Here is a 21,373-nt window from a genome sequence, read left to right on the forward strand (position 1 = left end):
GGCTGCTTTACAATTAGGGTATGTTCACATGCTTAACAAAAAACTTTAAAAAATACGGAGCTGTTTTCAAGGGAAATATTTTGCGGCGTTTTTTACGGCCGTTTTTGGAGCGGTTTTTCTATTGAGTCAATGAAAAACAGCTCCGTGGGTACGGAATGCCGTTTTTCCCATCAACGTTCAGCCCCCGCATTTTAAGATGTTTTTCGGGGAGTTTACGGCCAGAAAAACGGCTGAAAATAGCCCGTGTGAACATACCTTCAAAACTATAATAATAATACTACATTGGAGATTATTAGTTTGTTTTTTTTTACCTTGGATTGACTTTATATTTATGTTCCTATTTGTACCTTAGGTGAATGAATTCTTAATGCAATGGGATACATTTGGTTACCCCATCGAGCTTGAAGAGCTTCAGGAGTGTCCAGCCGGTTCTTCTCCTGGTTTTGTAGAATCTTCTGATCGGCCTGATATATTTAGTCTTTTTGAGGTAAGCAATCTAGTACTTAGATTCATATAACATTTATCAATATCAAAGAACAATCTATATATTGTTTATGTTCGGGGTTAAAACTAGGTTATACAGATGCCAGAACTCAACCCTGTATTCAGGAGCTCTGAACCTAATCATTTCTACCTTTCTGATGTATTGCAGGGCCCTGGGATGAAAGTCCTAACCAACTGTTTGATTCGGAAGCCGCTGGATTGTAAATTGCAGGCAACGGCCCAACCTTTTGTTATATGTGAGATCACCGTGTTTAATTATTTAAAAAAAGATTACGAGTGGAAATTATTGATTTATTGAATATTAATGCAATTTCTTCTAAGATACAGATTGTTTTACTTACTGATGTAATATTCAGTTTGTTTTTCGAAAGATATACTTTTAGTACTGTATATGGTATAGAAAATGTACAAATGATGTTAATTTTATCAAACGTTATATCATATTATATCGTATAAGCATTTATATGACATACAGAATCATATTATATTTTCCCTTCAGTCATTTTTTATTGAAGTTTTCTGTTTTATTTTTTTTAAATATCCTAATAGGCAAATGTACGTTAATAGAGAAGGGCTCCAGTCAGGACCCTCATCTATTATCCAGGGTGGAGCGCACTTACAAAGAGTGTCTCTTGCTCTGGTGGGCCTGGATAGTCCATTGGTTTTAATGGGGACTGTGTAATACCTCAATTTCTCGGTGGTGGCGCTGCAGCGAAATTAAACACTTGCTACTGTGTTCCCTCACAGATTACAGATGATTGCTGGGGGCTCCAGTAGATGGACACCCTGTGATTAATTTATCATCAGGGGATCCGGTTAAACAAAATAAATTGTCCAAAGCAGAGATTGCTTTAAGGTTAAAACAAAAGCTTACATCTTTACAGATGTTCCACATGCCTTGTGACATTCTGCCTAATATGTAGTGGCAATATGTAGCATGTTGCTAAGGAGCAACTGATGGCAGAAATCACATTCAACATAGAGTCCATTTTTTTGTTAAGAATTTAAAGGGGAACCACACTACTTTAAAGTTTTTTTTTTAAGGATTAGAAACAAGGGTCTGCTTATTTTTCCTGAAACATGGGCTGTTTTTGTTATTGCAGCTCAGCCCCACTTGAATGGGGTATGAGCTGCAATACCAGACACGGACAAGAGTGGCACTGTTTCTGGAAATACATTTTGTCTAATTTTGGACAACCCCTTTAAAATAGAGTTACAGAGTGGGCACACTTTGGGATATGTACCCTGTTAAAATGTTACTGCTGAGAGTGTCTCCACAGCCATGTTCGGAAGGTTTGGTGGGAAGAGGCCACAAATAAAAAGATATTTCCTTAGATATGACCGTTCATATTGTGGGAAATATTGTTCATGTCTATTGCCTCTATCAGGGATATAGCTATAGGGGTGCAGAGGTATTAGTTGTATTAGTTGCACCCAGGCCCTTGAGCATGAGAGAGGCCCATAGACCCCTCTGCCACATAAAAAGACACCTGTATTATAAATGCCACTTGGTCAGTTGGGGCCTTGATACAGATTTTGCTAGTTAGGCTTCTAGCCGCTATGCATTTTCTTGGCCAATAGTGAACTAAACGCTATAATTACCAACTAAGAAAAATGTTGAATGGGAGCAATTAGTGTGATGACCCATCATTCAGTTGGAATCAATCATTCTTGCTTTAATAGATGCCATTATTACTGTTAACAACGTAAAAAATGGAGGGGATTATCATTAAATCAATGGTCATCTAAAAATACAGCAGTATAGCAACACTGCCCCTATGAGTTGTATTTAAATGTTATTAATTGCTATACTGTATTATAACCTCACAGAATATCAGTCATTGCTACTTTTATTTCCGTCTTTAGATCCATTGAAACTTTTGTCCAACCTACACAGCCAAGATCTTAATTTAGAAGCACCTTTTATTTCTGAATTTGTTATCAAAAGTGTACCAGAGCAAAATGTGCGCAAAATATTCCCCAGTACCTGGTTAATGAATACTGTGCCAATAGGGTAAGTATATATTTTTGTACTATTTATTCAATATGGGCAATGTACAATGGCAGAAAGAACATGTAAAGGGTAACATTTTTAATTTGCCAATAAACCATGACTGGGGTTCATTGTGTAATCTGAGTATTAGGAGTTCTCCATAACTCCAATCCATTCCCATGGACATAAAATAGAACGTATAGCAATACAAAAGTAATATGTAATATCCCACTTAAATTAGTCAGTATAAGAAATAAACACAGTGGAGGTATCATGCAGTAGACCAGTGTTGACCCAACCAGTGGCTGAGAAGCAATAAATAGCTATTTTTCCAGGAACAGTGCCACACTTGTCCATAGGCTCTCTCTGGTATTGCAGATCAGCCTCAATTTTTTGAATGGGGCTATGCTGCAATACCAGACACAGCCCACAAACAAGAGTGGTACTGTTTCTGGAAAGGAAGCAGACCAATATTTCTTATTTCAGAGAACCCCCTTAACACTAGAGTGAGAGCCATATCACTATTATTGAATAGGCAAAAAACTCTTTTAATATTTGTTGTGGTTCCACATTACCTGTTGCACTTAAAAGTGACCAGCCAGAGATCTCTGCAGTAGACATATCTTACAAAATAGTATAAACGAGCAAAAGGTTATGACATTAATATTCCAAACATACCCATAGGGTCCAATTTAACCGATGGATAGAAAAGAGTGTCCTTTTGGCATAGGCCGGGCAGGTATGTGTTGGTATACCATTTTTTTTTTTACTGTATAGGAAAGCTTTGTCTGCTGCACTTTCATATACAGAGGCATCCTGAAAAAAAGTATACCGCGCCATATGATTTTTTCATCATAGAAGCCAGTGGGCGACATATCCCTTTATACAGTGGCTTACGCCAGAGGCTCCCTTTGGAGCGACTGTGTACATTGAAATATACTCCCAACATATACAGCCGACAGAAGGCTCAAATGTGATGTGAACATAGCCTATGTCAGGTATTAGTATTGCTTGTATTACATATATTTTTTTCATTTTCACTCCTTTACAGACCCACTGGTGAACTGGATTATCCACTGAAATCTCCAGACACCATCACCCAGTGGATTACAGACGCCTTCTGCACATCAACCAGTGGTCTTGGTTTTTCCCCCCGAACTCATCTCCAATCGTCTAAACCCTTCTTTGTGGAAATCATCCTCCCTTATTCAGTTAAACAAGGGGAGACTTTGGTGCTGAAGGCAATTGTTCTCAATTTTATGCGGCAGTGTATCAAGGTGAGAATGTAAAATAATTATATATGAGAAGTTACTGTTCCACGTGTATCCCAACCTGACGGTGTCTGATTTCCGATTCTTCTGTTGTAGGTCGAGACAACTTTGTACCTTTCTGATGACTTTCAGCTTGAATTATGTGAAGGTTGCTCATACACTGCCTGCCTCTGTAGTGATCCAACCTACACCTTTACCTGGAATATCAAACCTTTAACCCTGGGTAAGGTCTCTAGCCTCTGCATGGGAAATGTAGTAGTGCATGGAGCCCTTTTAAATCAATGGCTCTAAGCTCTGGTTGATCGAGGGGGGTTCTCAACTATTGGAGTTGAAGTCTATATGCTCTATATGGGTAGGTATTGTCTTCATAAGACAAACTTCAAAAAGTAACATTTCAAGGGAGCAATCAAATAGGCAACCATATACACCCTACTAGTGGAAACCAGTGGGTTTTTTTAAAAAAAAATTATATTTATTAGTAAGGATCTATTTTTTTTTCCCCCATAGTGACTTAGTTACTAAGAGTCCATAGATCCAGAACTTTAAAGGGAATATCCACTTTTATTACCACTTAATTTTTGGGTCCAAAATTTTGAGCTAATTCATTATATAATATATCTTTAAAGAGGTGGAGCTCCAGTTAATTGATAAAATTCTGGCTACCTGAAGCCACCACTAGGGGGAGCGTTGAAGCTTACTGCGTACACATTACTATTCAGTTCAATGAGAGCTGTATAAGTCTATTTGCAGTGAGCTCCCTCTAGTGGTGGCTGCTTCCCGAAATTATAGTTTTATTTTACTCCATGGCTATACAGGTGATTTAGAGCTCTGTAACAGAAAAATGTAACTCTAATACAAGGCTGGGTTCCCACGTCGTAGTCAAAATGCATTTTTTTTCTCTGCAAATCGCCAAAGTTCCTGTCTAAAGATGCATTTTGACCACGTTGTGAGAATCCAGCCTAAAGCTCCTCGTATAAAGATGCATTATAAAAAATAGTTTTTTTCTTTTTTTTTCTTTTGTTTATGACACACAACAGCCTCTGTAATTAATGAATTTGCATTAACTAATTTATCTTATGCTTTCACAACAGGAGCTATTAATATCACCATTGGCACAGAGGCTTTAAGCACTAGTGATCTGTGTGATGGACAGACACCTATAGTGCCCACGAAAGGACAGTCAGATATTATGCAAAAGCGCCTTAAAGTAGAGGTAATGACTTGGAATTAAAAATAATAGTTTTAAAAATTACTGATCAGATTGATAAAGTATTTTACTGTAATTTTATGTTTACACTAACCATCAAGTTACGCCTGAAGCTTCATGGTGACAATATCTTAGGCAACTCTAGCCGGCTAAGCCTACCCAGATGCACTGACGTTCACATTCTTGACATTTGTTTTAGGACTTTAGTTTGTCCTGCACAACCATTAAAGTTGACTTTCATGTTGGTAAAACAGCAGAATTTAGAGTGGTTGTATGAGATTAGAAATAAAGGTCAGCTTTTTTTTTTTTTTTCAGAAACAGCGCCACTCTTGTCCATGGATCTGTCATGTATTGCATCTCAGCCTTATTCACTTTAACGTAACTGACCTGCAATACCAGACACTGGCCATGGATAACAGTGTCGCTGTTTATGGGGAGAAAAAAAATAAGCAGTCTTTTATTTCTAGTCCCATAGATCCTTTTAATGTCTTTTTGATCTTGATACTTATATATAGTGTTGTAGGGATTTGGTGGTTAGTTTTAGCTATAAATGGTCCATGGTTAATTGTAAGTTATTCCTGCTTGTTCTTATGCTGCATTTGTTTCTCTTCACAGCCAAATGGAGTGCCGAAGGAAAAAACACGCAGTTTGCTCCTATGCGCTTTTGGTAAGGGATTTTGGATGTTATATTATCTGATATTTTAGATTTGTGTACATTATCAAGACCATTTTGGAAAGCTCTGGTTGCCATTCTGCATGTTCTAGCCATAGACAGAGGTGTCTTTCCTTCTACTCTGTACAAATATAACTGTAACATAATAAGGTATAAACCTAGGGCTACATGGCAACATTTGTTTTGTATGCAAATAACAGTATAATCGTGAGATGACTGCTTCCATTATGCAATTTTAATGTTTCCCTATGGGAAACAAGGTTGAGGATAACCCTATGGGTTAATGTACATGTGACTGCTCTCATATGAGAACTGAAGGAGCTTCCAATACAAGTGCATTGTGTTTTATCCAATGGTCCTTCCTAAAGTTGCTATAATACTTTTTTCAGAGTCAGAGATAATCCCATTGGACCTTCCTGAGAACGTTGTGCTTGGATCACAGTCAGCAGAGGTCACGGTAACAGGTAAGAAGACTTTGTGTCCAGGTGTCATTCAAGATATGATATTTCTTCACATATAACATAGTAAAAAAAAACAACTCACGTCCATGTACTGTAGTTCAACCAAATATCATACAGTGTTCACCCAGAAGAAGCAAAAATACATCTGTAGGAGGACATTGGATGTACCTGAAAGTCAAAAATAATCTTTTCTGGCCTAAATATGTCAAACTGATTTACTCCCTGAACCAATAACCCATCTCAAGCAATCTGGTACAGGTGACTTGTACATTTTGTCTGTCAGTATGGTATCCCAATATATTTGAGAGTCCGATAATCTCACTGATATCACAATAAAAAAAAACAAAAAAAAAACTTTGATTTGGAATCGATGATTTCTTTCCTGCAGAAGTATTGGATATTTCCTTATTAAAATTACAGGCCTGTCCATGTTATAAATCTTGTTATTGACTGTTAAGTCATTAATACAAAGTAATAGGTCGCCCTTAAGCCATCTTCCCAATCAAAATAACCCTAATTTTGCTTATGTGTATTGGTATACATATCCACTAACTCCGTCAGTTACTTGCCTGCCTCTTGCTTGCCTGACTTTTAAACTGACTATACACCTCGGCCATAGGATAAATCAATTGTCTGTAGGATTATTTGTTCGTGCAAACGGAACCACCAGCTACAGAAGAGACAAAAAGGGCGTTCAGGGATACAGTTTAAAAAAACCCGGCAGGTTGCACATCTGGCAAATGATTGGTCGAGTTTTGCTGATCAGGCCATTCCCAAGTAACTAATTTTTCAACCTGGCCCATCACATTTTCAGCGAATAGAAGTCTACCGTCAACCTCACCCTCCGTTCGTTTGCATTAATTTTACAAGCAATGGTCCATGTGTGGACTCACAAAAAAATTATGTTGAGGTCATTTTTTATATATCCCATGATCTTATTTGCCTTGGCAGCAGCTGCCTGGCATTGTTTGCAAAAGTTCATCCACTAATGTCCCCAAGTCCTTTATGTATTTTGTATAAATTGCAGTACAGTAGCTCTAGATATTGCTTTATTTTTTTAGATTTACCTCTAGATTAAACTTTATTAACATGGTTATTAAGAAATATTGATTTATATCATGAGGTTTACAATATTCCAATTTAATTTGGCGTGTTTGAAAAGTGTTCTGCGGATTCACACAAATCACAGGAGATTTTGACCTGTTTGCAATGATTGTGGCTAAAAAAACACCTGAACTCAGTACTTTTGGCCATACAGTATTGCATTGTGTATGTATTTCCTTGGTGATCTGACATCTAGTTTTGGATATTCAAAAGCATTGTCTATGTACAAGACTCCTATTAGGTCTTTTTCTTTCTATCTTCCAGGTGATATCATGGGAAAGCCACTAAGCAACTTAAATGCTCTAGTGCAGCTACCAAGAGGCTGTGGAGAGCAGAATATGATATTACTTGCCCCTATGATATCAACGCTCAAATACTGTAGTGTCACAGGACAACTGACTGATGAGATTGTGGAAACAGCAAACCGGTACATGGAAACTGGTGAGTAGAACCTGGTTTTAGATTTGCAGACAGTGGCACAATATCCAAAATGGTCGATAAATGTTAATCTGCAAAATCCACTTTCTATCTACCAAGTAGGCAAATAATAATCATGGCTACAACGTTGCAGATGGAATCATTTTTATCCACCCAACAACTCATTAGCAATCCCAATAGTTCTTAGAAAAAGGGATAAGGAAATATTTTTTGAGTTTTTGGAATTTGTCTAATTTGCCAGCTTGTCAGGTTTGAGATTCGCTTTTAGATGATTTATGAAAATAATAGCTAAATTAATTTTCCCATTCTGTTCTATGGACCAGTCAAATGGTAAAATGGACGAATCTACTAAAGATTCGATAAAAGGAATACCATCTCAAAAAAAATGGTAGACCCTAGTGGAATGATTGGCTTATTTTTATTGTATCTCCATTTTGTACCCTTAGCCAGTAGTTGTTAGAGGCCTTAAAAGGGTTTTTCGAGGTTAGACAAAAGGATCTGCTTTATTTTTCCCAGAAACAGCGCCACTCCTAGCTATGGATCTTGTCCGTTATCGCAGCTCAGCCCTATTCAAAATACGGAAGAATAAAAAAGGTGGCATTGCTCACAGTTTGATTCCAAGTAAACTTTTTGAACAATCTTACTTGGTTATCAATATCATGGTTTCATATATTTTCGTAAATGCTTACCATAATTTTCTCACCCCCGTGTAGAAGTACAGTCTTGTACATTGTATATCATAGGACAAGTGAATGCACGGTTGGACTGACCCACCAACGTAAAAGAGGGTCCTGTGGGGGGCCCAGACTTTGACAAAATAATTTCGTAAAAAAAAAATCCTGTGTGACTTCTCAAATTCCCAGCTGCTATCAGGAGAAGCCGAAGTCATAGCCAGCTACAAATTTTCTATGCAGTAGCCGCTTTAGCATTACATGCCGGCCATTCAAATATATAGTCGTGCATGTAATACATTAATGTGCCACGTCTGCCAGGTGTCCGTTCTGGCACATAGAGGGGTGTCCCAAGCAGGGAAAACCACCTCTATGATGTCTATATGCTCTAATAGGGCACATGGACAGGAATTATCCTGATGGGACAATTACTTTAAATTCTGTACAGATTGAGTAATTCTTTTTCGTGGGCGCAAGAACCCAAATCCAATACTGAGTGAATGTGTTCGTACTTTTTTAGGTTACCAGAATGAACTAAATTTCAAGCATAAAGATGGATCCTACAGCGCTTTTGGGGATAGTGATCCATCTGGAAGTACATGGTGAGATTAATGTAACACATATACTCCAAGATTACTAGGGTATTTTTGTTGGGTGATACCAGTTTTCCAATGTTCCTTTTTGTTTTTTATCTTTCTTACCTCAGGCTGACAGCATTTGTAGCTCGTGTTTTATTTCTGGCACAGACACATATCTATGTAGATGTCAGACATATTACAGATGCGCTGAACTGGCTGAAAGGGCTGCAGCAAAGTGATGGCTGCTTCCAAACCGTAGGCCAAGTGCTTCACAAGGAACTTCAGGTATAAAAACTTTATCATGACAATATGGTACCATAGAATATGTTATAAAATTAATGTTATGATGACGGTTTTTACTTATTTCTGACTTTGACTATTTTATCATTGTCTTCAGGGAGGAGTGGATAGCCTGATCTCACTCACGGCATATGTTACTTCAGCGTACATAGAAGTAGGAGACCCACAATACGTAAGTGTCCAGCATTTATCATGCAGTATATTTAAAGTGGTTGTCTTCTTTGAACAATTCCTTTTGGAATCAGTCTCCCGATAATAGGCAGATCACAGGGTATACCGCTGCTTGAACCACAAGCAATCCCCTACACTATAGCACCGCCACAGGGAAAAGGAAGTATTGCACAGTTCCCATTGACACCAATGGGCTGCCTGTGTAATGCACAGACGGATGAGGGTCCAATTTACCTTTTTACTTCAGGTTTTAGTTGGGTTGCAACAGTCTGTATTACTATTATTAGTTTTTTATATACCACCATCAACTTCTGTAGCCCTTTTTGTATTGAGCTTCTCCATCATCCAGTATTCCCCACGTTTAGGCAAAGTTGAATAGTATAGTAAGGATGAGACTTTCTTTTAAGAGGGCATTTTCTATAAGAAAAGTGGAATATGTGTACAATTGGAAAGATCATATACAGAACAAAAGTATACAAATGCAGACACACTAAATATACATTATTAGGAGTCCTACAGACATTATAAGTCCTGTCAGTGCGATTTGGAGTAGTATTAAATCCTGGACACCCTGCTCCCTCTCATCACTATAGGTAAACTTGGCAGATGGCATTAGCACCTGTTAGAGAAAAATTAGCTCCTATTAGTGTCAGCAATCATGGGGTCTAGCTAACGATAACATCAGGCAAGGATGGTGAAATATAATACCAATAGAAATTCCAAAATCTTTATTGAAACTGAAATTTAGCAGATCTAAAATTTTATGGTGACATAATGCAAACTTAAAGTGTTCCTTCAATTAAAATGAAAAATGCACAGCCCCCTTAGTTTCTTATGAACATAATCTTTTTAGAGCCTTTCCCTTTGAAGCTCAGCTGTTTGTGGTGCAGACCTTTTCATTCTACTTAGACACTAGCATGGAGTAGTTATCATTGTCTGCCATGTTACAGATACAGTGGAGCTGCAGCCCGGTCACCGGTCGATTTTCCTTCACGTCTGCTGGCTTATATTATGCTTACCAATCCTCTTTCCTCCCCTGTCTACTGTTAGTGCACTCCTATGCTTGAATCAGTGCTGAGGCTGCTGTAATCACAGGACTTCATTAGCTAGAAACTCTCTACAGACAAAAAGCCAGCTTGCAATTCCCTGTTTGGGTGTTATATTCAAGTTATTTTAGTTCATTGGCTGTTATAATAAATTGTACATCCGTTTTTAAACGAATCCATGAAGGATCTGTCAAAAATGGAAGTCTTGATGTAGATGTAAACAGAGTCTAATGCTTTTCCATTCAGTCTCATTCTCACTCAACATGTTCACAGGCTGAAATAATAGAAAAAGCAAAGCAATGTCTGGAGAGCTGCACTCAACCGCAAAGCTCCACTTACACTAAGGCACAATGTGCATACACTTACACTCTGCTTGGCAACACAGGGAAGAGGGCAGAACTTTTGGAGCAGCTGGATCAAGTGGCCATAAAGAAAGGTATTTACACATCAGAAACCTAGTTATAATGTTAAAGGGAACCTGTCACCAGCATTTCACCTATTAAACTAGCAATACCTGGTGGTAGTGGGTAAAAAAAATCATTGTTATGTAACCTATAATTACCTTCTATGTAGACTCTGTACCTTTGTTGTTCAGTTTATTAGTGTTCCCGGGCGTATGATAATGAGCAGGAAAGAGTCAAATCTTCGTTAAAAAAAAGAGTCATATCTTCATTCCTCAAGCCTTTCCGAGTTTACCCTGCCTCATTTTTGAGTGACAGCTCTTCGCCTCCACCAGCACACACGAAATCCCGCGCTTGCACATCAAAGTCCTGTTCTGGTGCATGCGCACAACAGGACACCATAGCGGCACATGCACAGTAACTAGATTTGAGGCCCGGACGAAGCAGGGAAGGGAAGCGGGCCAGTTTTTGGCGGTGGGCGGGCATAAGAAGAGTAACGAACGAGACTGACCCATTATTACCATAATAAGTACGAAATGTTTGCAGACCATTATTTATGGTCAGAGGAGTTTGGGAGAGGGGATAATTGCAATGAACTTTTGACAGCAGCGGCCAGCGAGGGGTGAGTAGAGTTCAATAGGTGAAGTCCTGTTGACAGGTTCCCTTTAAAGGAGGAAACTTTGTTCTAGCACAATGTGATATGAGCGTAAAATTTCACTTTTCTAAAATGTATAATAGCAAAACTGTTGAAGAGATCAAGCAGAGCTGAATTTTTTATTTAACTCTTTGTGTCTATATTGTTTGCACATTGTGATAACTCTCGGATATATCTGCTATACCTGACAATTAAAGCTCTCCTACATTAGTTTAAATTTAGTGAAGTATCCCCTTTTTTTTAGTTAAAGCAAAAGGTATTTTTTGTTTATAGGACTGAGATGTTAGTAACAAGATTATTAATTGTATGGTTCTTGTTATAGATGACCAAACGCACTGGTCCAAAAATTCTGACATTCCTCAAGTTGACCCAGTGTGGTCCAATCCACACTCTGCGGATGTGGAGATCACAGCATACGTTGTGTTGGCACTAGTGTCCGAGAGCAACCCTACCAAAACTGACCTCGGGGCGGCAGTGCCGGCAATCCGCTGGTTAAATTCACAACAAAACGCCAACGGAGGATTTGCCACCACTCAGGTTCTCTTTTAATAAATATCTGATATTTTGTTCTTTAAAAGCTTTTATGCATTAAGTTTATTTATTACCATAGTATGTTCTTCATATTTAATCTTTTCCATATTGTTCATGTCTATGTTAAAGGAATACTCCAGGCACGCTGTATTTTGCCTAGAGAGATCCTGAGGGGGCGGGACATGACACCAGATTCTCTCTCTGCTGTTCTTTGAACTCTAGTGTCATGCTCCACCCCTTCAGGTGCTACGAAAGGCAGACCACAGTATATTAGATTTGGTTGGAGGCAATTTATTCTAATAAATTGCTTTGTAATTTAGTTTTTCACATTTATATGTCTCTTGGCCTAATGCCAATGTGAATTATATCTTTTTAGAACTAAAATCATTAACTTCTATTACTATAATTTTTTGGGGATCCTTTAGGACACAGTAGTTGCTATATCGGCTCTCTCCATTTACGGTTTCTTGACCTTTGTTGATGAAAGTATACCTACCATTGACATTACCAATGACAAAGGATTCTACGAAAATGTGACCGTGAATCCCCAGAAACCATCAGAAGTGCAGATTGTAGAGTTGCCTGACATCCCGGCAGTGTATACTCTGGAAGCATCGGGAAGCGGTTGTGCATATGTGCAGGTACAATACCCATATAATGGTCACTGCCTTGTTCTGTTTTAGCCTTAAAATTGTTTTTATATTAAAATAATCAACATTGTACCAATAAAAATCTAGAAACAAAAAAAAAGTTGTTCTCATCCCTTCATGTTCCAGTAGTGACACACCTACCATATAGACAGGGTACTGCTATGGTGTACATAGTGGGACTGGGCCACTGTCAAAGGCTACCTGCAAGCACCACTAGAGGGAGCTCTCCACATACTGATTTATACAGCTCTCTGTGGCGCACATTTACTTACACTGGAGTATGTTACGTCAATTAAATATATTAGATATATTATTAAATCAATCATCACTGACTTTAAAACCTTCAGAACAACTGAATAGTGACCGTAATCTTTAATAAAGGCGCAGTCCCTGATTCAAATAATGCATTCACAGACGGTTTTTCTGATGGAACTAACCAAAGGATGCCTAAGGATGTCGATTTCTATATACTGCTTAGAGAGCGAACTAGACAAATTCCCAGGATTTGACTTCTGCAACTCCAGAACAACTGTCTATTCTGTTTTTATTGGCTCCCATCTTACTTAGAACTAGATCATTTCTTCAGTATGTACAGAATTCGTCAGAATGTGTGTTCTCATATACCTTTTCTTCATTAGATTACGGAAAGATACAATATCCTGAATCCAGAGCCAGAAGGAACATTTATACTTAATGTAAAAACTTCATCAATTCAGTGCCCACCTTACCCTGTGCCAGCATTCAGCATAGACATCAGTGTCAGGTAAGTAGTCCAGGGACTATTTGAAAAGGCCTAAACTGTGCCAAAATGAACTGTGGCAAAAAAAAGTTGCAAACTCTGACATGCCGGAAAATTTGGTAAAAAATTTGGAAAATTACGAAAAAAGTATGATGACGTAGTTTAGGCCACATTTATTACGAAAACTAGGTGAAAATGGCGCAAAATGTGGCCGAAGTCGGTGCCTGCTCATATCAGACGTAGATTTATTTTTCTGACTGTCCGAGAGTTTAAAATGTGCATGCTCCTTTTTAATAAGTTTGTCGCAAATCACTACAACTATCTCATTAGTTTACATAAATCTAAGCGAAGGATGTAGTTGGAGTGATTTGCATAAAATTTAGAAAAAGGCCTATGCCTCTAAATAAATTTGGAGCTCATTTGGAGCTATGAGCATGTGAAGATTTGCGCCAAAATTTGCACCATTTTCGAGCTACTAATAAATTTGACTAAAACGATGTCTCCTTGTAGACCCTGCTAACTTTTCCTGCATCAGCATATATTTTGTTTTGTACTGTATTCACAATTCAATACAGATGCATCCTGCAAATAAAAACTTTTTACTATACAGAGCTCAAAATCCTGTTTACCTTCACATAGCAATATACTGTAGTTACATGATAAAAATCTGTTTAGCAACCAGGGGAAGTTCACTACATAGGGATTATTACAGCTGCCATTAAATAGGTTTTCTGGTCATGGGGCGGCTTTTTATACTGATGACCTCTGCACAGGATAGGTCATGTGATCATTTTCTGATCATATACTGATCACCTATCCTGTGGTCATCAGTATAAAAATAATAAATCCATATCCAGTGAGCTCCCCCTAGTGGTAGCAGATTTTTTTTATTTTCATGAACATCTCAGGGGGGCGTTTCCAGGAACTAGGATCCCGCTCCCCAAGTGCACCCTGCATCCTAGAGATCCTGTTATTTCTAAGTCTATATTGTGATAGCAACACTATTTTGAAGTTTTAATTATTCATCTTCATATTTCAGTTTAAGTGATGCGAGTAATAGTGAAGATTCTAACATGGCCATTATAATGATAGAAATGGTGTCTGGATTTGTCCCTGAAATTAATTCTACAAATAGGGTGAGTTACTTATCTTGTGACATAACCGCATCTCCATTTCTTATGTATCTCCATGTAAACTACATTGTATTGTCCTCTCTCCAAATTATGTCTGTGATCATAGTGGCTTAAATGCTATTCATACCTTTGGTGGCTTTTGTTGTTTATTTTTTGTATATATTTTACCATAAAAGGCACTTTTGCAACTAGCTTTGATGAAAAATATTGCTTCTATGTATCACAGTACATAGAAGCTGCAGAAAGCCGTTCTCAGCCAAATCTGTCAGAGCTCAAGTCCGCGGCTGGTCCTGTGCTCCTGAGTCATCAGCTCCGTCTAATCTGATCATAAGTGAAACTGTGCAATTTTTTTTGATAAAAACGAATTACAAAACTGCTTTTTATGGTAAAATCTATGTATTAAAAAAAAAGCCACCAAAGGTGTTCATGGCCTTTAATAGGGTTGTCTTTATCAAATACAATGCCCTCAGATTAGAATTGCTGCTGCAGTGATCATGACATTGCCATGGGTCCAGCTCCTGACCCCTGACGAATAGCCGATTTTATTTCGGCCGTTGCAGGGAAAATGTACCATTACATATTCTGATAAATGAGCATCAATGTAACACTTGGACAGCTCGAGTCCGCCAGAAAGGCAGTTGGTATCACACAGCGGTTCTCGGATCTTATAGGGCATAAAATTGGACATATTGACAGGGTTTGTTTTGATGACCCTTTTCTTCGTGTCTACTATTTTATACATGCTTCAATAATCTCTCATGTTTTCCTCTCCCAGCTCTTAGCTAATAGCCTGGTGAAGAGAGTGGAAAGTTCCCAGACCGGCGTTACAATCTATTTGGACAAGGTAAAGACATCTAATACTTACTCCATTTGGGGTGCACGTAATGTTACTTCTGCATTTCCACTTAAAGGGGTTCTCTGCTTTGATCCATCCCTACTTATCAGAAAGGTCTCTTGACAAATAGCTGATCACAAAGTGTCCCCCTGTTGGGACCCCAGCGATCAGTCGAATCTGTGGGGAAACCTGGCAGTAAGTATTCCGTTTACCTGCAGCGCCACCACAGGGAAAATTAGGTAATACATGGGTCTCATTGAAATTAATGGGTTGTCTGTGTAATGCAGAACAGGCTCTCCAGAGCGAGAGACACTATTTGTAACTCTTCTCCACCCTGGCCAAGAGATGAGGATCCTGAACATGGGACCATCTCTATTAAATCAGAATTATTTATTTATTTGGAAAGTAATAGAAAATATTAGCTGGTTTAAAAAATAAAGTGAAACGTTTTGCCAAACTTTCACTGCTTGTGGTCAGTAAATAGAAACCCTGAAAACCTGTCCTGATAATGTGCTGCTCATACAGTTGCACAATTAGTTAGATATATATGGGCAGTCACTTGTAACGTGTCTTGCATCTGTGTGAGCAGGACTAAGTACATATTTTCTGCCTCTAAATGTAAACAATGTTCTCTTCTCTGCCAGCAAAACCCCAAATACTGTATATTACAAGTTAAGCAACTTTTCATTATAAAGTGATTGTGACTTTTTTTTTACATAAAATAATTTTGGCCGGTTTCAGATAGCTGTAATGTATAACCTCTGCAATACTCGTACCTCCAGCTTTTTATACTGAACCACATTTTTAGGGCTTGTCCACACGTAGCGGAATTGCGGACCAAGAAAATGCAGCAGAATACAGAAGCAGCAAAGTGGATGAGATTTAACAAATCTCATCCACACGCTGCATAAAAATTCAGACCAGAAATTCACCTGCAGCGCGCATTTTTCGTACCATAGCATGTCAATTCCTGCTGCGGAAAGTGGACTGAATTGTTGCATTTTTCAGGAGGAGATGTCACCATCTCCCAGCAATGAGGAAAATGCAGCAAAATCCGCACCATTTTCTGCAGTAAAAAACGCAGGAAACTGTGCGTTTTTTCCGCAGTGGAGTGTCTGCTACTATCTGCGGAATTGCTGCAGAAATTTTCTGCATCAATTCCGTTACGTGTGGACAAGCCCTTAGGGTTTTATGAGATTGATCTGAGATTGGTTCAGTATAAAACGCTGGAGGTCTGGGTATTAAAGATGTAATACAGACACGAAAAGGCATCTGCAGTATCTGTGAGCGGCCTAAAGGATAATTCTGACCAAAAAAAATGTCTCACACTGGACTGCAAATATTGGGAATTTTGGAGTATAAACTCTCCATTGTCCATAGAAAGTCCCATAGGTCACATAGAGGAATCCCAAATGGATTTCCAAAACACTTACAGTACATTTACAGGAGCGTTATTCACATTTTACCTTCTAATTTTCTGCATGTAGATTGACTCCACACCAATCCAGCTCTCTTTAGGGGTGGAGCAGAAATATGAAGTGCTAGACTTGCAGCCGGCTGTGGTATCTCTGAAGGATTATTATGAGACCTGTAAGTAAATATATATGAACAGAAGCCTTGTATTTACCGGCAATTGTCATCTCTTGAATCTTAAGACCTCACTAATGGCCATAAAGAGACACCAGCTGCGTAGAACGTGAAGGTGGCATCCGTATAAGCCCAGTAAAATAGACTGCAGTGGAGCCACCATGAATAGCTAATATAATCTGACCAGGCCTGTGGCCAAATTGGACGTCTAGCATTTTACTTGAAGTTCAGGTGAAGATTTTGGATCTGGACATGGACGCACAACATAAGAATGATAACTAATGATTCAGTGATGTCTATTCCTTCTTGTGGATACATACGCACCTTTTGTTAGATTCACATATACTGTATTTTTCGGCTCTTGTCTATCGAACTATTAGATCAGTGCCATGTGAACAATTTCTGCCTTCAGGATAATGGATCTGGGCTGCCAACTTTTTACTCCATTTCCTATAATTTCTACTTTCGTCTCTATTTCTTCACAAAATTACCTCAGGTCTGGCACTAGGTGTAATCCTATGAGTCTTGCAGTCTTGATCACATTTCTTACCCCTCTGCTTTTACTTTACACAGCACATCATATTGAGGTGACTTATAATAGCCCCTGCATTTAAGGTAAGAACAATTAAATTGTAAAAATACAGTTTTTATTTCTATTGTATGCTCTAAGTATTAAAGGGGTTTTCCCATGAGAGACATTTATGACATATCCACGGAATATGTCATAAATGTCAGATAGATGTGGGTCCCACCTCAGGAAACCGCATTTATCTCTAGGACGGGGGCCCCTAAACCCTGTTCTAGCTTTGTCTGTTCTCGATGACTCCCGGCCACTTCCTGGTCATATGGTTGGGAGTTATGAAAATAGCGTATCTCGATGAGCTACGCTGTTTCCCTAACTACTATTCAGTTCTATGGGACTAACGAAAACAGCGCAGCTCAGCGAGCTATGCTGTTTTCGTAACTCCTGACCATGTAACCTTTTAATGGTCTGAATTCAGCCACAACACAGCGGCAGAACGGGGTTTAGGGGGCACAATTCTAGAGATGGATGTGGGTCCGTCCCAGAGGTGGGACCCGCATCTATCTGACATTTATGACATATTCTGTGGATATGTCATAAGTGTCTCTCATGTGAAAACCCCTTTAAAGCAAATATTAGGATGCCTTAGACCAGTATTTAGTACATTTATCCATTATTGATACTTGTTATACAGAGCCAAGTGTTCATTTTAGTTTAATTAATTAAATGTAATTCTGTAAAAGAGAAATAATGTGCTTATTATTTTTTTAAATATAACTTTTTTTTTTTTTATGAACTTCCCTGGGGTGGCCATATTGGAGGCACATGCTTCATTCCTGTATTGCCTGTATATTGCAACCCCCGTGTGCGCTTTATGGTAGCTGAAATGAATGGGAGTTATTTGACATAGAAATGTCATAGACTATTATCGTCTCCATGAAAGCGTTAGTGTTCTGTAATAGGGGGTGACAGGGGATCCTTGTCTATATATGTAGTGCGTAAAGTGTTGCTATCTGGCCTTATCTCCGGCATTACAATGGAGCTGTCATTAAATAACCACGACAAGTGTCAGCTTATATTGTTTGATCTAGGGTCCAGGTGAAAACTGGAATATTTCAAGATTTTTGTTATGCACATAAAAAAACACAATTTTTTAAAATGTTTTATAATATAAACCTGATTTTAATAATAAGTAATTTCATGATTATAAATTCCCTTTAAATCATTTCCAGATTGATACTGTAATTTGAGATTTCTGGAATCTGGAATTCTCTTATAATTAGAAGTTTTGTAAGGTAGATCTGATGCCTAAAGGTCCCTCACTTTTATTTAATCTTGTCTCGTATAAATGGATAAGATGCAATAATGTCAATGGGTATGCTCTTATTACTAGGGCTGATATTTGTCCCCATGATGGTCCCGTTCACATTGTCCAATAACCTTTCAAATGTAAACAATTCTCATTTATTTTTCTTGTGTTTGTAGGTCCTGATTCAAGAATCTGTGAAATATTTGAAGATTCAAGAAATCAAGCAGTCATTTGAGAGTTTAACTATTTAATATATAAGAATTATTATTATTATTATTATTATTATTATTATTATTATTTATTTATTTAATATTGCAAATGATTTCTCTATATTGATGGCATTTTATGCAATTGTTTAACTTCTAATTAAAAGTTATTAGGGATTTTCTGCTGATTTTTAACTTAATCAGAAAGAAAAACAAAAATATCTGAATTTACATTATTATATTATTTTAATTATGGCATTTGTTACTGTCTTAATTATTTATTCATTGTGGAAACACCTTATATTTTTCAAGTGAAAGATTTCAAATTCGAAAAATAATAATAATATTAATGATGATATGGCATTAGAATGATGCTACAGTAGTAGTAACTTATTGTCAGCCCATGGTGTTTTACCCATTCGCCTTAGACCTCATGCACATTGCAGAACCTTGTGCAATACGGAAGCATAAGAGTTCCTGCAACTCCTTACGTAGCTACTCTGTATATTACTACATTATGGTTCTCAGTACAGCTCCCCTTAAACCAATGCTTCTAGAGAAGAATAGTTCCGTAATATGGCATCTAATGGAAGGCAGCATGATTTATGTTTTGTAAGATTTATAAGGAAATAAAGTAGGAAATCATAGGCATACGGAGGCGCTTAAGGGCCTTATAGGCTTCTATAGATGCCATATTACAGCTCTGTACAACTTGAAGATTGTAGGAAGTTGTAATATGGTCCTGTACATGAGTCCTTATTTACCAAATGCAAGACAGCCACGACTTGTATCTGAAAGCCATGGAAGGGGCAATGGAAATAATAGTGGACACTCTTATGTCTCTGGAGGCGCCATTACCAGCTGGGATGCCATGAAATAATGTCAAACATGTAGTCTTAGCTTAGATAGTATATAAACAGTAGACTTGCTCAATATTTCCTAACTCATCAGCAAGCTACAACCTATATATTTCCCAGTAAATAACAAGAAGGAAATGTATTTATATGGTGCTAGATAATGAGCCAGGGAAACATAAGAAATCACTCAAAGCTGCTCCATCTGTACAGAAAGTGAGTATAATGAAAATGACTGAAAGAAGAGTATTTAAAAGGGACAGCTTGCTTAATATTTCGGGCATGTAATTCTGTATGTGCAATTAAAGTTGTTAGGGCTCATCCACACGCTTCGGAAATGCCGCGTTTTTTCCTGCTGAAATTTCGGCCAGAAAAAACACAGCAGAGTACAGTAGCAGTTTAACAAATCTCATCCATTTTCTGCAGCAATTACGTTGTGCATGGACAACTGACTGGAAAAAAATTAAATATCTGAAAACAAAATCCCAACATTTAAACAATTATATAATGTCATGTGTAAAAAATAAAAAAAAGATTCAAAACAAGACCTGTTATTACTGATCTTTTCTAGGAAATAATAATACCATGGAAGGTAAAGAGAGGAAATAAAACTGAGGATGGATGGATGGATGGATGGATGGATGGATGGATCACCCCAGACAATAGACATCACAGAAAATTAAAATCAATAAGTACACAAAGTATATATGTGTCACACATTACATAACATGGCTTAAAGGGTGTCCAGATGTGTAATCATATAGACCCTCAAGCAAATACATATAGCGTGTGCTGATTATTATGCTGCAGCACAACGCTAAGTTTCGTAGAAATAAACGGGAAGCACTAAAATAATAATTTAATTATTACTGATCACAGCTTTGTTAATAATAAAAAACATACAGCACCATACTTTATTTGACCAGCAGATGGCAGGTTATAGTAATGCATAAAACACATAAGACCCTGTAATTCAAGGTAATTTTCCTGAACACCATGATATAAACTACGGCACCACATGAAGGCACCATATGCCACCACTCAGAAGGCCTACGGGACTGTACTGCAGACTCAGCAACTCAGTGTGCCGCACTACAGGCGAGGGATACATTTAGAGAGCCATTAATAAGGTAGTCTTTTGCTAGAACGTTACTGTCACCAAATTAGCTCTTGGAAATTAAGAAGCCCAAATACAGTTCTTGTACAAGGGTTTCCTCCCCTATTTTTGGTGTCTGCTCCTAAGTAACCTACAGTACTTTAATATCACAAGTGAGTTTGTCAGGTTAGCTGTGTGTGACATCACAAATGCATACCTCCCAACTGTCCCGAATCCGGCGGGACAGTCCCGGTTTCTCACCGCTGTCCCGTCGTCCCTCACGGTCTTCAAAATGTCCCGCTGGGCGCTGCATCAAAACAGCTGATCGCTGCTGACTGCAGCAGCGATCAGAAGAAAGCAGGGGTTTTGCGGCGCGGTTCTCACTGGGATCGATGCCGGCCCGGGAGTGGACCTGACCTGTCACCTGACCTGTCACC

The 21,373-nt window shown here is 38.2% G+C and overlaps 1 protein-coding gene across 1 annotated transcript in view; it reads left to right on the forward strand.

Moving 5' to 3' along the window:
- Positions 1-17,562, forward strand: part of LOC142662933 (alpha-2-macroglobulin-like protein 1) — a 32,960-nt gene extending 15,398 nt beyond the window's left edge. Inside the window, exons 16-35 of the mRNA XM_075841227.1 lie at positions 353-487; positions 653-761; positions 2,398-2,518; positions 3,549-3,774; positions 3,865-3,991; positions 4,860-4,981; positions 5,591-5,642; positions 6,038-6,112; positions 7,478-7,654; positions 8,843-8,924; positions 9,029-9,185; positions 9,298-9,372; positions 10,691-10,853; positions 11,796-12,010; positions 12,430-12,645; positions 13,293-13,417; positions 14,433-14,529; positions 15,302-15,370; positions 16,849-16,951; positions 17,522-17,562. Coding sequence (XP_075697342.1) covers positions 353-487; positions 653-761; positions 2,398-2,518; positions 3,549-3,774; positions 3,865-3,991; positions 4,860-4,981; positions 5,591-5,642; positions 6,038-6,112; positions 7,478-7,654; positions 8,843-8,924; positions 9,029-9,185; positions 9,298-9,372; positions 10,691-10,853; positions 11,796-12,010; positions 12,430-12,645; positions 13,293-13,417; positions 14,433-14,529; positions 15,302-15,370; positions 16,849-16,951; positions 17,522-17,562 — 2,487 coding nt within the window. The remainder of the gene's footprint in view (positions 1-352; positions 488-652; positions 762-2,397; positions 2,519-3,548; positions 3,775-3,864; positions 3,992-4,859; positions 4,982-5,590; positions 5,643-6,037; positions 6,113-7,477; positions 7,655-8,842; positions 8,925-9,028; positions 9,186-9,297; positions 9,373-10,690; positions 10,854-11,795; positions 12,011-12,429; positions 12,646-13,292; positions 13,418-14,432; positions 14,530-15,301; positions 15,371-16,848; positions 16,952-17,521) is intronic.
- Positions 17,563-21,373: the final 3,811 nt, after the last annotated feature.

The sequence above is a fragment of the Rhinoderma darwinii genome, chromosome 11 (genome assembly GCF_050947455.1).
Source record: "Rhinoderma darwinii isolate aRhiDar2 chromosome 11, aRhiDar2.hap1, whole genome shotgun sequence".
In the NCBI taxonomy this organism is placed as follows: Eukaryota; Metazoa; Chordata; class Amphibia; order Anura; family Rhinodermatidae; genus Rhinoderma; species Rhinoderma darwinii.